A 14977-nucleotide genomic window follows, 5' to 3' on the forward strand; every position below is an offset into this window, starting at 1 on the left:
CAGTAAATCTTGCAGGTGGCTTTAAGAAAAATGCCCCCCCCCCCCAAGAATCAGAATTTGTTTCCATGTCAAACCCACAGAGGGTGCTTTTATTTACAAACGCTTAAGCCACAGTGAAAAGAATCCTGTCACTTCTCACAGCCCAGCCTCTGGCCCAGATGGTATAAATCCACTACGCAGGGGAAACAGTACTAGCAAAGTACTGTGCAGCGTAGAGAAGGGTACAGTTTGAAATACAGGAGTCCAGTCTATCCTGGCTCAAGGCAACACAAATGCTGCTGCTCTTGGATTTAGGGGAAAGGAGGTTGCCTCAGCACCAGTGGATTGTAGCAGTCAATGAACCCCAATTTGGTATTTTTAGGAAGAGAGGCTTCAGACGCAGTCACAGGAGAGGCAGGTCCCAGAGCTCTCTTCAGACTACTTCCCTGTCACTCAGACAGAAGGCTATGGATCTTCGTCAGTAGCACATCCGAGTCAGAACCTGGAAGAACAAGGAGATGGGTGTCAGTATAGGACTCCCAGAGCTGGAATTTGGCAGTCTTGCTGCAGTGGTCCTGAATACTGAGAGTAGCTCAGTATGCAATTGTATGTTTAAATTGTTAATGCATTTGAGGTGTGTGTGGACCAACTGAAGGAGCCCTGCCTTGAAATGAAGCAGATTTGTCTTAAAAGGAAAGTGTGGTAGAAGACTCAATGCACAAATGTGATAAATGGCCAATATTGCAGCTGCAAGGGAAGTAGAGCGTCCTGGGGGCATTCATATGTACACCCCACCTTTGAAGCTCTGCATCCACCAACAATGATGCATAATGACTCTAACATTTAACAGGGCTACAACTCATGCAAGGCACCAGCAATGTCAAGCATTCCAAGAAATCCACAATCCCTCTTTACCTGATGCCTCTTTTGTCCGAGACCACTTTCTGTAAGGAGACAAGGAGAAGAATTAGTTCAAAGAGATTCATGTTTTGCCACTTGTGCCGGGTTTGTGAACATGAAGATACCCCCTTGAGCTGTAGTTCACAACAAAAAAGGGCTTATGCCCATGTGCTAAAGAAGAATGCTTCACTTGTGTACTTTGCATGAATCAAAGGCCTGCTCCAGCTTCCATGAGACAGATCCCATGGAGCCCTCGGGGTGATTTATCAGCTCTGTCTTTACCTCTGCATATTTGCAAGCCAGTTGGCAATTCCTTTCCAGATACAGAAGGGAGCTGGCATTGCATCCGGAGCCAAGACTCTAGTCAAAGGTTACTCACTTTAGAAGCAGGAAGGCCCAGCCAATCAGCAGCAAGGAGACACAGTCAGTAACAATCCAGATCATTTGGTACGTGGCATGAGGCTGGTTTGAGAAACAAAGGGAATAGTAATTAGTGGGAGGATAGAAGTAGTAAACTGGCAATTGTCCGTTTTCTTAAGCATCCACCCACACTGCAAGGGAGGCGGTGGGTAGATTGGGATGGCCCCTACCAGAAGCCAGAGAGGGTGATCCATCTTCTGCAGCACATGGCAGGCATTAGTAGTGACTGAGCTGGTTCCTGCACACCACAGGACAGAGAAGAGCCATGGAGCGTTCACCACATACAAGTTGACAGAGATGTTGTCATGGTGGTATTCTCTAGGAAAGAATGGGGGCAGGGGAGGAATGGAACACACACTAGTACCAACACAACACGGTAATTACAGAAGAATTTTTGCATGTCTCTAATGTGCAGTGAGAGAAAGCTGGTTCCCAGAGAAGGAAGAGACAGGGAAACTGAAGACATGAAGTGCCAGCTCATCACCTTCTAACATTGGCTACCATACTCGAGGATTGTTCAGTACCTAGGGACAGGTATCATCTTTACTGAACAGTCTAGAGTCTGTGGTCTGCTCCAGATACTTTCTAATTTACTTTGCTTTTGCCAGCAATGGGAAAGGATGATAGCTATGCAGATCACTCATGTGCCTTATTTCTTGAACTGTATCAATCTTGTTTAGCTCCTCTCTAGTTTGAAGATTTTACTGACTAACCACATCATTAAACTTGTCTCTGGAGCTAGAAATTCTAGAAGCTTAATGCACATAGCAATGCATAAGATTTTAATTTTTGGGCCCACAAATTGTGTGGACTATGCACAGGCCTGTATCACTGTCTAGTACCCCCTCTCCCCGGCAAACCTGATTTCAGTGCTGCTCAGATTTTGGTAGGGCAGGTTAACATACAGCAACTCATCCGTCTCGTTATTCAGCCTCTTCCGGCCATAGACCTGCTGGAACCTGGGTGCCCTCTGCTTGACCTGCTCTCGAAATTCATTTGGCAGCCACAGAATCTGGAGAGAACATAAAAAGTGATGCATGCTTCCTTATTCTCCCTTCTCTCCAGGCATATCTAACAGAATTAATGGAAAATGAAACAGAGTCACAAGGCACACTCCAGAGCGTGAAGTTGTATGTTCTTAGGGGAGATGGCAGAGGTAAAAATGGGAGAGACTTGCTACTCATATCCTAAGAGGAAAGGCAGAACAGATGCCCTACTGTGGCTTCCAGCTTAAACAGTCAAGAGTTGACCTGACACAATAAGACAGATGGTCTTGGACTTGTGTTCAAATCCTAACTCAAGGAAAGACTTGAGTAATTTTGGGCAAATACTCCCCCTTGTGTTCAGAGGTGGTCTCTACCTGTTTGTTAGATGTGTACTTTCATGATAAGAACTTGTGAGGTACCTTGGGGCATGAGATGACGAACCTTTGCTTCAAGTCTAAAATTCAGCCTCAGTTCTACAATCTACCCAATAAGAATAGTAGTGACTAGCTAGGCAGAACTCTTATAAGGATCAGCACTGTATCCAAAATTACAAGACTTATTCTATGTGTGATGAAGACCGTTAAAATATATTGCCAAGGAAAAGCAATGCATAAGCAGGATATAGAAAGATAGCATAGACTTTAATTGGATAATTATGCATCATGTGATGTATCCAAGTGATCTCTTATTTTGTAGCTGGGGGAGGGAGATGGGAAGAGACAGGCTGAACCAAGGCTAAATTCCAAGACAAGCCGGTTTGCTCCCTTTGTCAGAAAATTCACCTCCCGTGGAGCCCACCGCCTCCCAGGATTCTAGTTTAGAAGCCATGCTTGGCCCCAGGCACAGCGACACTCACCAGCTCAGGTTCAATGTCTGACTGGAGGATGGTCTCTACAGTAACATTAACAAGGTGCTCATACTGGGGATCTTCCTCAGGCCGCAAGTCAAACATGACGGATGTGTTGTGTCTCGCAGCCTCTCCCAGCAGCTGATTCAGTGACAGGATCTTCTGCGCATGGATCATGGCCTCTTCTGAGCTTGAGAAGCTTTGTGTTGTGGGGAAGGGGTATTTCTGGGAAGGCAGAAGAAGCCAGTGAGAGTATGTCAGAACCCATTGCTCTAGCCCAGCCTTTTTCAACCTTTTGACCATGGAGAAATCCCAAAAATATTTTTCAGGCTTTGAGGAACCTGGGAGATCTCGAAGAACCACAACTGATCTGCGTGGCTAAGGTTGCCAACTTCCAGGTGGTGGTAAGAGATTACAAGTGATCTCCCCTATTACAAATGATCTCCTGGTGACATCAGTTCAACTGGAGAAAATGGCTGCTTTGAATGGGGATCTCTAGCGTTATGCCTCATTGAAGTCCATCTGCTCCCCAATCCTTGCCTTCCTGAGCCTCATCTTCTGAATCTCCAGGAACTTCTCAAGCCAGAGCTGGCAGCCTCAGCTTAGCAGGAGCCCCTGTTCTGTGTGCCTGCCCAACCACATATGAATGGAACAGGAGAGGGCCATGTACGTGCTATGTTATTCACTAGTAGAAAAAAGTATGGGACCACAATTTAGCAATGATGGTAAGACACAATTACCCCCATGGATCATGGGGACCTCTAGGGGCTTTGCCACGTGACCCTGCTGCCCATAGAATTCTGTCCTGTTTCTGTTGGGTTGGGCCTGCTGAGATGTTGCCATTCCTAGTCTGGAGGTTTTGTTCCATGGCTGTGGTCACCGTGGACCCAATGGCTTCAAGAGGCTTGCTCCTGCTCACAGACTGAAGTCTTGCCATACTTATGCTGCTTTTTAGTTAACGGCATATGAGTTTTATTTTAGCAAGGGTCACTTTCAAGAGTTTGCAGTGTAAACCTTAATCAAAACAAATATTTGCTAAGAAAAACAATTCCCCATCCCTTTCTGATGGAAAGGCCTCTAATACTGCAGAATCCCCATAAGCCATATTCTATTTTGCCGCTTACAGAGGACAGATGCACTGCAGAAGGCAGCAACTAATTCGAGGTGACTTCTGCAAAAAAGCCAAGCCACACATAAGTACATAAAGCTGCTTCATACTTAATCAGACTACAGATCCATTGTACTTGGCACTGTCTACTTTGACTGGTAACGGCTCTCCAGGTCCTCCAGCAAAAAAAAGTTCTTTCCCAGTGCTTACTTCCAGAGAATTGTTTTTAACTGGAGATTCAGCAGATCAGCCCTTTGTTTGTACAACATGTGAGCCACATCCTTCTAAATCGAATTTGTACAATGTTCATCTTCTGGCCCTCACCTGCAAGAACCAGCTGCCAGCGTCCAGTTGCTGCAGCTCTGACCAGCTGAAGGAGCTGGCGTTCAAATGGGCCCGAGTAGGAAAGAGTTCCTGCACATTTGTTGTCCGAATGAGCGTCTCATCATGCATAATAAAAGGGACTCCATCAGCACTGGAAAGAAGAAAGAGTTTGGCCCGATATTGGACTCATCTCTACTTCCTGAGGAACAAGTGATTCTTTTTTTTAAAAAAACAGACAAAAGCAAAAGAGATTTATTATTAGGAATGAGTGAAAGATTCTGAATGATTCCTCAAGAGTCCAAGGAAGCTCCCCCTTCCTGGCACACATCTGCTTTGTCTTCCTCTGCCCTTACCTCACCAGGACATCCGTCTCAAGTACACGCACACCACAGTTGACTGCCTTCTGGAAGGACATCAGTGTGTTCTCAGGTGCAAGCTGCAGGGAGAACAACAGTGATGGGACTGTGATTGCAGAGCTTGATGCCTCTTACTGGGAGGCTGTGGTCTGCAGTGTGCACTCCCAGAGTCACTGGGAAGATGCAGCAGTGATCTGTGAAGTGGCAACTCAGCACTGAGTATGTAAGTCTTGACGAATGTAATCCCATGGCCAGATAAGACCCTGGTTTCCAGGGGAGGCTGCAAAAGTCCCAGAGAGGATGGTTTGTTATGTTGGTTCTTGTTGCTCGTGTCTGGGAGGAATCCAGGGATACAGAGACCCTTCAGCCTCCAAGGGCCCTCACCTTGGAGGGAAGCAAGCAAGTAGCCTTCCAACACCTTCCTTCAGCTTCTCTGGATCCAGCTCCAATTTATTTAAATAATGTATTCAAAACATTTAATAGTTGCCTTTCTAACTGATGCAACTCAGTGCCATAGTGTGTAACCCCTTGGGCTGCAGCAGCAAGTGGCTACTTACCATGGGAGCCCCACGATGCCCAAACAGAAGTGGCTTGGGGGGCAGCTGGCTATATTCCATAAAGCAGGGAGAGTCAATGCCCAGTGGAGCCAGATACAAAGCAATTACTATTCCGAGGTAAAGTAGCAGGAGAAGTACTCTGAGGGCTGCCAAGACATAAATGGAAAATGCACATGAGATACCATGGCAGGTGCTCTTCCTGCAGCCATGAATGTGATGGATCATAAGACTTGCAACCCCATCCCTGCAAAGCCCTCCCAGGTAAGAGAGCATCCATTATGAACACCTGCCCTGCTCCCTTCCCTTTCTTTCTTTCCTTCTAATGAGGTGCTAAACAGAATGATAGCTCGGGATTGCTGACAGGCCTCATAGTTCATTCTGGTACACTCTGTTGCAGCACCATATGATTTAACAAGCTCGCGAATAAATCCAAACAGATTTTTAAAAAAGATATCAGTGTCTTGCTGAAGGCGCTTTAGCAGTGAGGGTGGGTGGAGGAGGCCCAAAGTAACTTTCCCTTGACCTCAGCTAAGAGCCCCAACCTGCAAGCTTTGGTCTCTCCGGTACCTGATCGGGATGTACGATAGAAGCAGTCTGCCACTGGCCAGGCAAGCAGCGTCACACCAACCACAGCTCCAATGTGCAGAAAGGGGCCTGTTGCCTTGTATGGCAGAGGAAAAGGCAGTGTCATCTGCGACAGTGGAGGAAATTCACTGACTACGCCCCCAAAAGGGTGGGGAAGAGGGGTCAATGCCAGGGCACAGACAAAGGTCACATCAGGCCCCCCTCACAAACTTGTCACCCAGAACCCTGTGTTGCATGGGGGTAGAGGGCAGCAAGGTCTGCTGTTCCCATCCACCCTGAAGGAAAGGTCATGTTCCAAGGAACTCGGGTAGTGGAACACATGTAACCAGCTGCATACATACACACAGTTTGAATCAGTTCTTGTGGTCCTTGGTGACAAAGCCATCAGCTGCAGCCTAGCTGAATTACTTTCCAGTCTGTGCACTGAGTATGGCCTTGGGGGTCGGGTGGGGGGTATCCCCTGACTTTCCTGGGATGCTTCCTACATTCCTTGCAGTGCAGCACAACACCCAGCAGGGTAAATACACATGCAACTGCCAACCCCAAATATGCATGTGAAAAACTGGCTTACTCGTTTAGAAGCTGCTTGGGTTGTTACCATGACTCAATCAAAGATACACAGGATAAGAAACGATGTCAGAATCCCATGGCACACACAAGCACAGCACAATTCAAATCCCTATGGCAGCTGTAGTGTGAAACGCAACCCTTATTCTCGAAGGGAATGCATTGACTGTGGACTCACCTGTAAGGCAATGTGAGCACTTTCCCACTGCTCTGCCCACTGGATTTCCAGTCCCACAAAAGCAGCTGCTACTATAAGCACAGTCAGGATCAGGAGGACCTGGAAGAAACAGGGAGGGCAATTTCAAACACCTGGATAGGGCAATGGGGCTCCCAGCTGCTCAGAAAAGCTTTATTCTGAAAGGAGAAGCATGTTTAGAGATAATCAAGCCCTCCTAGCAAAGATTATTCAATTATATGCTGTCTTTCCACCTGGGGACCCAAAGCAGCTTAGCAGGGGTAGTCAACCTGTGGTCCTCCAGATGTCCATGGACTACAAGTCCCATGAGCCCCTGCCAGCAAATGCTGGCAGGGACTGATGGGAATTGTAGTCCGTGGACATCTGGAGGGCCACAGGTTGACTACCCCTGGCTTACGGCATTCTCCTCACCTTCATTTTATCCTCACAACAATCCTGTGAGATGGGTAAGGGGGAGAGAGTATAACATGCCCAAGGTCGCTCTGTCTGGTAGAGAGGGGATTCAAACCTGGGTCTCTCAGATCCTAGCCAACACATCAGCTTCCACACTTCTGATTTCTGTGTGTTTTCTAGCTCCCTGAAAACACACACGCTGTAGAATTACACTTATTCATCCCCTAGAAGCCATGGTGTAATGGCTGGAGTGTCTGACTAGGATCTAAGAAAGCTGGGTTCAAATCTACACTCTATTGTGCAACTCACCGGGAATCACGGGCCAGTTTCTCGCACTCTCAGAGATGTGAGGAATGTTGGCCCATGCAAATGGCCCTGAACTCCTTGGAAAAAGGATAAAATGCTGCAGCATCCAACAACACTGCAGCATCTGTGCACTTATCAACTCAAAGCACAACTGGTATTCTATGTACCAATTTTGTATGCAAACGCAGCAAAACTGAGGCGTGGAAGCTGTGATTGTAAGCTACTTAACACGCTATTGATTTATTGCATGTTAATTTGCAGTATCTTGCTTGCAAATTTCTCAGAGAGCCAGCTTGGTGTAGGAGTTAGGAGTGTGGACTTCTAATCTGGTGAACCAGGTTTGATTATGCCCTTCTCTTCCACCTGGAGCCAGCTGGGTGACCTTGGGCTCCGGACAGCACTGATAAGGCTGTTCCAACTGAGCAGTAATATCAGGGCTTTCTCAGCCTCACCTCCCTCACAGGGTTTCTATTGTGGGGAGAAAAAAGGGAAGGCAGTTGGAAGCTGCTTTGATGCTCCTTCGGGTAGAGAAAAGCGGCATATAAGAAGCAACTCCTCTTCTTAGAGCATTTTTATACCACCCTTTCTCCGAGGAACTCAGGACAACATGCACGCTTCTGATTTCTTCCATTATATTCTCACAGGGACCCCATGAGATAGGCTAGACTGATACTGGGAGTACCCGCACTTGGAAGCTATGAATCCTAATCATGGCTATCAAGCATCATGAAATCTGTGGTTGGGATCACACTTTCTGTTTAGGAAATCCTTAAGGTGGAGCAACCCTGAAAGTAAAAGCTAGAACTGGGGGCATGGGCAAGGTTACCTTGTGCAGCCAATGGATCTTCAAGGGCTGGTGGAAAAGTTGAAGAGCGAGCGCCAAAACCTGGAATAAAAGGGAAAGCAGTCAGTTTAGAGGGCTCCTTCTGAACAGTGCAGGAGATGCTGACATTTGTGAAGGGCAAAGCGTAGCTGTTGAGCCGGCACCAAATCAGAATCATACATTGAGGTAGCCCAGTTCTGGCCATAGAAAAAGAGAATGTGAAGAATTATGAATACTGATATGAACATTTGCTTCCTCTGCATAATTAATTCTACAACTGCTAGTAAAGTTCCCTCTTGAACACGTAGGGTGCCAAAATCTGTCTCAGCGTCCCTTTTTGGCTCCTGAGATTTCACTTTCTCTTGAGAACTAGAAGCTTCTTAATTTTTTAAAAAAGAGTAAGTTGGTATTCTCATCACACTGATTTAACCTTGGCCTATGAAGAAGAAGATTTGGTTATATGCCGCTTTTCTCTACCCGAAGGAGTCTCAAAGCAGCTTACAGTCGCCTTCCCTTTCCTCTCCCCCCAGCAGACACCCTGTGAAGGAGATGAGGCTGAGCGAGCCTTGATATTACTGCTTGGTCAGAAGAGCTTTATCAGTGCTGTGGCCAGCCCAAGGTCACCCAGCTGGCTGCATGCGGGGGAGCGGGGAATCAAACCTTGCTCGCCAGATTAGAAGTCCGCACTCCTAACCACTACACCAAGCTGGCTCTTCTCACAAGGCTGCATTCCCAGCCAGGCAGAGCAACTGCAGCATTTAAGCTGTTTTAAGCCTCTAGCCTAGGCAGGCCATGAACATCAAGTAGCAGATAGGGCCATTGTGTTCTGGGAGTTCACTACTCAGCCACTTTCCCAAAGTTGGACCAGGGAATTTCAGACGGGGTGTTTCGGAAAGAAGGCCCAGAGCAAAGATCATACCAGGAGGAGGACTGAGTAAGTGACCAGAGTTGCCGTTCCGGACAGCATCACCACTGACCAGTCAAGCCACCACTCCAACTTGTGGAAGAGGAACCTGTCGGGCAGAAAGAAGGGCAGGTAAAGCCACAGCCAGCCTGGCTCATGGAGGGGTCTGTAGCAGAGTGTGGGAACTTGCTTTCTACTCACTCATTGAGGAGGTGGAAATCGTTGAGGGTAACGAGGGCAAGATAAAGCCAGGCCAGTGTGAAAAGGCACACGCAGAAGAGGAAGAAAAACCAGGCACAGTCACACTGCAAGGCAAAGGACTGGATTAGAAAAAGTGACACCCTTTCTTACTAGGAAGCTTTGCTCAGTGGAACTCTGCACCTGCTTGGCTGCATTCTTGTCTTGCATTGTGAACGGGGTTTCAAACTAAGCTTGTCTAGTTCTAAGGGATGTTTGGGCTGGAACTGGATAGTGACTGCAGGCTTAGTGGAAGGGCAGTGGATTTACATGCAGAAGGTTGCAGGTTCAGTCCCTGACATTGCCAGTGAAGATCAGGTGAAGTGAAAAACTTCTGCCTGAGAAAGCTGCTGGCAGAACAGACAACAGTCTGAATATGCATACTACAGTTTCTTGTGTTTGCTCCTGCATGCACATGCACACACATTCTGTGTATGACACTCTTGCCTCTGGGCAAATAAACAAATGGAAACAGAGAATCACACCAGACCTGTTTACCAGATGCAAAAATGGGACAAGACTTTGCCCCTTTCCCACAGCCTAACAGACATTGTCCAGTTCCATACTTGCATATTTTTCTGGTGCTATACTGCAGGAGGGATGGGAAGGAAGAAGATTCAGCCCCCCGGGCCAACCACCACCTTCTATCCATTGTGGCAGCCCATGAGATGGACCAGACAGCGTTCCCCCTTCTTTTTGCTGTTGTATTGTCTGATATGTGGTGGTGGAGCAAGAACCTGAACTCAGACCCCACTGGACGGGATTTGGGCACATCATGGAAATGTGAGAAGAGGAAATAAAACTTGTTGTTGCAATGGTGTATAAGCATCAGCCAAAGATGTGGGTGAGGAAATATAGCCTAGCTATTTTGAAAAAGTGGAGGAGGTCCAGACTTGCAATCCTTCCACCTCTCTCCAGAGCCTGACATTGCTAAAAAGCCTAGGAACATGCCTCCTTATTAGTGCATATTTTGTCCAAGCACTTCCTCCAGAGTGCTCAAGGTGGTGTTAACTCATTGTCTGACGTCCCCCATTTTATGCTCGCAACCAAACCCTCCGGAGGTAGACTAGGCTGAGAAAGAGGGACTAGCACGAGATCACCTAGCAAGTGTCCCTGGGAGAGTGGGATCTGAGCCCAGGTCTTCCAGAGCCTAAACCAGCCCTTGAACCTTGCCGCTACTAGTTGACCAAATCTGGACAGCCCTCACACTTCTCCCCCAGGATGTTGCCTGGAGTCTTGCGCTCACCTTGCTGGTCTTCATATGCTTTTTGCTGCATGACCAACGGCAGCTGTAAAGGCAGAACAGGCATGTGGCACAGGCGTGGCAGCAGTCCTCATCCTTTGCCATGATGAGGCAGGCCCTAAAGGAAAAAGCACCAGACAGGAAGGAGTTTGAGAGCAGAGGTCCTTGAGGGCGTACTGTGGCCTCCTCTTGGCTCTGGGCTGTTCACATGGTGTGTCCTAGAGAGAGGGGATTTCCCAGAAGAGGGAATGATAGTGGCAAAATGGGGAAAGAGGAGGAACCAGTGATCCAACTTGAACGCACAGCCGGTCTCTCCCTCTCCCTTTCCCCATCCACCGAACTTCTCCAGCACCAGGAACAGATGAGGTCTGAGTGGGTTCCAAGTGTTCAGGTTTCTTTGAGGTTCTAAGCTGCCCAGTCTCATCACCTGGCACAAACTCATTGACAGATTCCCAGCAGCGGCTAATCCATATCAGGCAGCAGGCCAATGGAAACCTGTGCAGTGAGTCACACCCTGGCCTCCCCACCCCAAACAGGCCAGGGCAGGCTGGCACTGTGAGGAGGAACTTAATTCAACACACACAGAGAGAGAACTGCACAAGAGCATGAAAACTGAAACCCACAGTGCTGTCTTTTTAAGGGTTTTGCCCAGAAGTTGCCCAGATGGCAGCTTAAGGCTGCCAACAGTCTGAAGTAAGAGTGTCCTCCCCCTTCAACGGTAACTTAACAAAATATTATTTACCCCTATGGTGTGAAAAACATCATCAGCCTATTTCCACACATTAAATCTATTAAATAGAACACTTTTCTCTAGGTTGTTGGCAACCCTGGGCAGGTGCTGCTTCCTGTATAATGCTCTGCCTCATTCACATTTGGTGCATAGATACTATCCCTTTCTAGGTCTCAGTGGGTGCCCTGCTGGGCAATGCAGGAACATGGCTTGGAATCTATGGGGATGATAGTACCCAGCTTGCTGGGGGGTAAACGGTAATGACTGGGGAAGGGAATGGCAAACCACCCCGTATTGAGTCTGCCAAGAAAACGCTACAGGGCGTCACCCCAAGGGTCAGACACGACTTCCACAGTAGTCTTCCTTTGCTTCCACCTTTACCTTTTTAGTTGTCAGAAAACTGTCCAGGTGCTTGCTGTAGGAAGCAGGGGGTCTTTTGACAGAGGGCGCAAAAAAGGCACTAAAGTTGGAATGAGGCAGCAGACCCACTTCCTGCACTGCTGTCAGCTGAATGCAAAGTCTATCCCTGGACATTCAACCCACACTGAAAGTTATTGGCACAAGGAGTGCAAGGAAGACAGAAGGGGTCCCTCTGAGCCAACGTGCTCTAAAGGAGAAAATACGCTCCCCCCGCCACACACAGACATAACTCTATGGGGAAAGAGCTGGGCACCTTTTTGTGCAATAAACATGTTTGCCAGCTTAGCCAAAAGTTGCACCTACAGGCCTAGCGACTCACAGGCAATCACGGCAAGTGGAAAAAATTCACACGTCTATCGGGCATAAGGGCATGAAAGACCATCTCCACGAAGGCAAGTGGGTCTTGTGCAAAGCAGTTTGGAGAGGCAAAGGAGCTCTAACCCCGCCAGGGCCTCTCAGACCTGGGGAAGGTGTTTCCATGGAGACCAGAGAGGCTGCAGGGTTTGGTGCACAAGGCGGCGGGGTGGGAGCAGTTTAGTTGTGCCGCTGCTCAGAAACTCCAGTTTCCTCATGCAGAGATTGTGCCACAGTGCCAGCAAAGGGAGGGCAAAGGTATGGCACGGCTAGTAAAGCGTAGTAAAATGAGCAATCGCCTCTTGCAAATATTCTCATTTATTTCCTGCAAAACCAACCATTCTGAATTTTTGATGAGTCTGGAAATGTGGGTGGGTGGGACAAAAATCAAACCCGGTTTCTCTCTTCTAAAGAAGTTGCTCAACTTGAGCAGATTTTTTTTTGTTCTTGTTGACACAATCATACTTTAGCTGGAAGCCTTTCAACATAATGCTACTGAGGAAGGAAGGAAGAAATCAGCCTCTTAAATCTGCAGAGCCTTCTCTCCCCCCTCACTCTCAACACACTTCCTCCATGGAGGAGCACGTGTATTTTTAAAACAAATATCCCTCGAAACCCATTTCCATTGCAAAAAGACACTTGAGAAGAAGCCTGTAAACGAAACTCCAGCCAGTGCATTCTGCCCAAGGTGAACTGGGAACCGAAACGGAAACGCTTCTCTCCAGCCCACCAACTTTTGTGTCTCATCCACTGTGCTCCGGCATCTTCAGAGAACGCCTTCCTTGAAAGAGAGCGGGTTGTTCAGAAATGCCTCCACCCCCCAATTGCCATTAAGCCAGCAACTTTCCAGCATTCTTCGGGGTGGGGGGAGAGTAAAATCCCAGCCCCCCAGACTGACTCCCCTTCCGTTAGTCTCCGAGAGTTTCCTTTTTGCTCCAAGCTGCCTGATGCCTGGCACTCCTCCCAGGTCGCACTCACCTTGCCCAAGGGCTCCGTCCCTGTAGAGGCCAGGCAGGCAGGTGGCAGCCTCCCAACGCGCCTTTCCTGACGGCTGCCCTTCTCTTGCACTCCTGAGAGCTAGCTCCTCCACAGTCTTGAGGTCTCTCCCCTGCACTGCTCCTGGCAAGGCAGCCTGTGCCACCAATGGGCAGGGCCAGGCAGGCCCAGGTGCACTCGGGAGAGGCGGAGAGGCAGGAGCGTGTGGGTTGTGATGCTGCTGCAGCCGCAGGCCAGGGAAGGAGCTGCTTTTGTGTTTGCTCCCTCCAGCCCTGCCGCTCACTCTCGGGCCTGGACAGCTTGTTTTGTGGCTGCCTGGATACTGGAGAAGGGGCCCGGGGTGGGGGAAGTCTCCCTCACACCTCCCAGACGCAAGAGTTTGCAGGCAGCCCACGCACCAACTGGATTAGACAGAGGTACGAGGCAGACAAAGGGTAGGGGCGGTCAAGGAAGGACCTCTTGGCGAGAGCTGGGGATCCCTCCATTCAGCCTGTTGGCGGGTGGAACCTCACTCCTGTCTTGTCTCCTCAGAAATGGCCTGAGATCCAGATCACTTGCACAGGAAGTAAAAATAGAACTGTTCTAGTAAACAATTGGCAACTTGCAGTTTCCTCACAGGACCCCAAAAACTGCCATTTGGAAAGGGCTGCCACCCCCTGACACAGGAACATACAACTGGCTCTTTAACAAAGCAAGAGATGCCAGCCACAGTTTATCTCCAGACTACAGAGATCAGTTCCCCTGTGGAAAATTAATGCTTTTCTGGGGGGGGGTAGACTCTATAGCAGTGGTCCCCAACCACTGGGCCGCAGCCCGGTGCCGGGCCATGGCTCCCCCCCCCCCAGTGAGAAACTTCCCAGGCCACAAGCAAATCGGCCGCCAAAGTGGCCGATTAGCTTGTGGCCCAGCAAGCTTCTTTTTGCAGGAGGGGGGAGAGGGAAGTGCGGTCGCCGGCGCAAATGCGCATGCGTGGCAGGTCCGCGGATGCACGGTTGTGCCATGCGCGACCACAAACATGCATGCGCGGCAGTTTCACGTATACGTAGCAGTTTCACGCATGCGTGAAAGTGCAGCGCATGCACGTTTACAGCTGCGCATGGCGTGAATGCACATAATTGCCACGTGTGCACATTTGCAGCCACATATGACGCAAATGCGCTTGCGCAGCGGCCAGATCGCTCCCCCCCCCACCGGTCTGCAGCCTAAAAAAGGTTGCGGACCACTGCTCTATAGCATTCTGCCACTTGAGGTCCCTGTCTTCCCCAGGCTCCTTTCCAAAATTTTCATGAGTTTCCCAACCTGGATCTGGCAACCCTACCTCTCACTCCCCATCAGTGGCCAAGGGGTATCTGGCAACCCTAACCAAAGCAGAAGAGAACCTTGAGGTTCTCTTGAGGTGAACACACAAGTATACACAAGTGCACACACTTCCAGGATACTGCAGTGTTTGTTGCTCCAATATGACTCTGTCCCTTTCTGTCATGTAGTCCCTTACTACCTGCCATGGATTCAGGTAAAAAGTGCCCCAAAGTCCTAAGACCCATGGGACTCAACTCCAGCTGTCCCTCCTACTCCTTCTCCTGTGCCTGGCTCTCAGCACACACACAAACATGTTTTACAGCATGTTCCCAGGAAGTTGAAAGTGTCCTTCCTCTTACTCTGCATGCTATGACTATAATGCAGCGTTTCTCAACCTTTTTACCATTAAGAAACCCCTGAAACATTCTTCAGTCTTTAAGAAACCCT

At 48.7% G+C, this 14977-nt stretch overlaps 1 protein-coding gene across 2 annotated transcripts; it reads right to left on the bottom strand.

The window, feature by feature from the left end:
- Positions 1-56: 56 nt before the first annotated feature.
- Positions 57-13553, bottom strand: GDPD2 (glycerophosphodiester phosphodiesterase domain containing 2). Of its 2 annotated transcripts, none has more exons than XM_077307448.1 (16): positions 13214-13553; positions 10735-10849; positions 9453-9556; positions 9267-9360; positions 8351-8410; positions 6808-6906; positions 6045-6138; positions 5478-5623; positions 4918-5000; positions 4565-4715; positions 3142-3357; positions 2205-2311; positions 1470-1617; positions 1259-1341; positions 895-923; positions 57-481 (listed from the first exon to the last, which is right to left on the bottom strand). In XM_077307448.1, the coding sequence occupies exons 2-16, from the start codon at positions 10834-10836 to the stop codon at positions 429-431; spliced, it is 1569 nt and encodes a 522-aa protein (XP_077163563.1). In that variant the 5' UTR covers positions 10837-10849; positions 13214-13553; the 3' UTR covers positions 57-428. The 2 variants fall into 2 exon arrangements, with proteins under 2 accessions (XP_077163563.1, XP_077163564.1); XM_077307449.1 differs by having other exon boundaries at positions 2160-2311; positions 13214-13541.
- Between the last annotated feature and the right edge of the window lie 1424 nt (positions 13554-14977).

Source organism: Paroedura picta, chromosome 13, assembly GCF_049243985.1.
Source record: "Paroedura picta isolate Pp20150507F chromosome 13, Ppicta_v3.0, whole genome shotgun sequence".
NCBI lineage: Eukaryota > Metazoa > Chordata > Lepidosauria > Squamata > Gekkonidae > Paroedura > Paroedura picta.

Coding starts and splice junctions, on each gene's coding strand:
- GDPD2 (XM_077307449.1), bottom strand. CDS start 10,836: ATGGCAAAGGATGAGGACTGCTGCCACGCCTGTGCCACATGCCTGTTC. Junction 9,557..10,734: donor AGCATATGAAGACCAGCAAG/GTGAGCGCAAGA, acceptor TTTGCCTTGCAG/TGTGACTGTGCCTGGTTTTT. Junction 4,716..4,917: donor GAGACGGATGTCCTGGTGAG/GTAAGGGCAGAG, acceptor TCTTCTTTCCAG/TGCTGATGGAGTCCCTTTTA.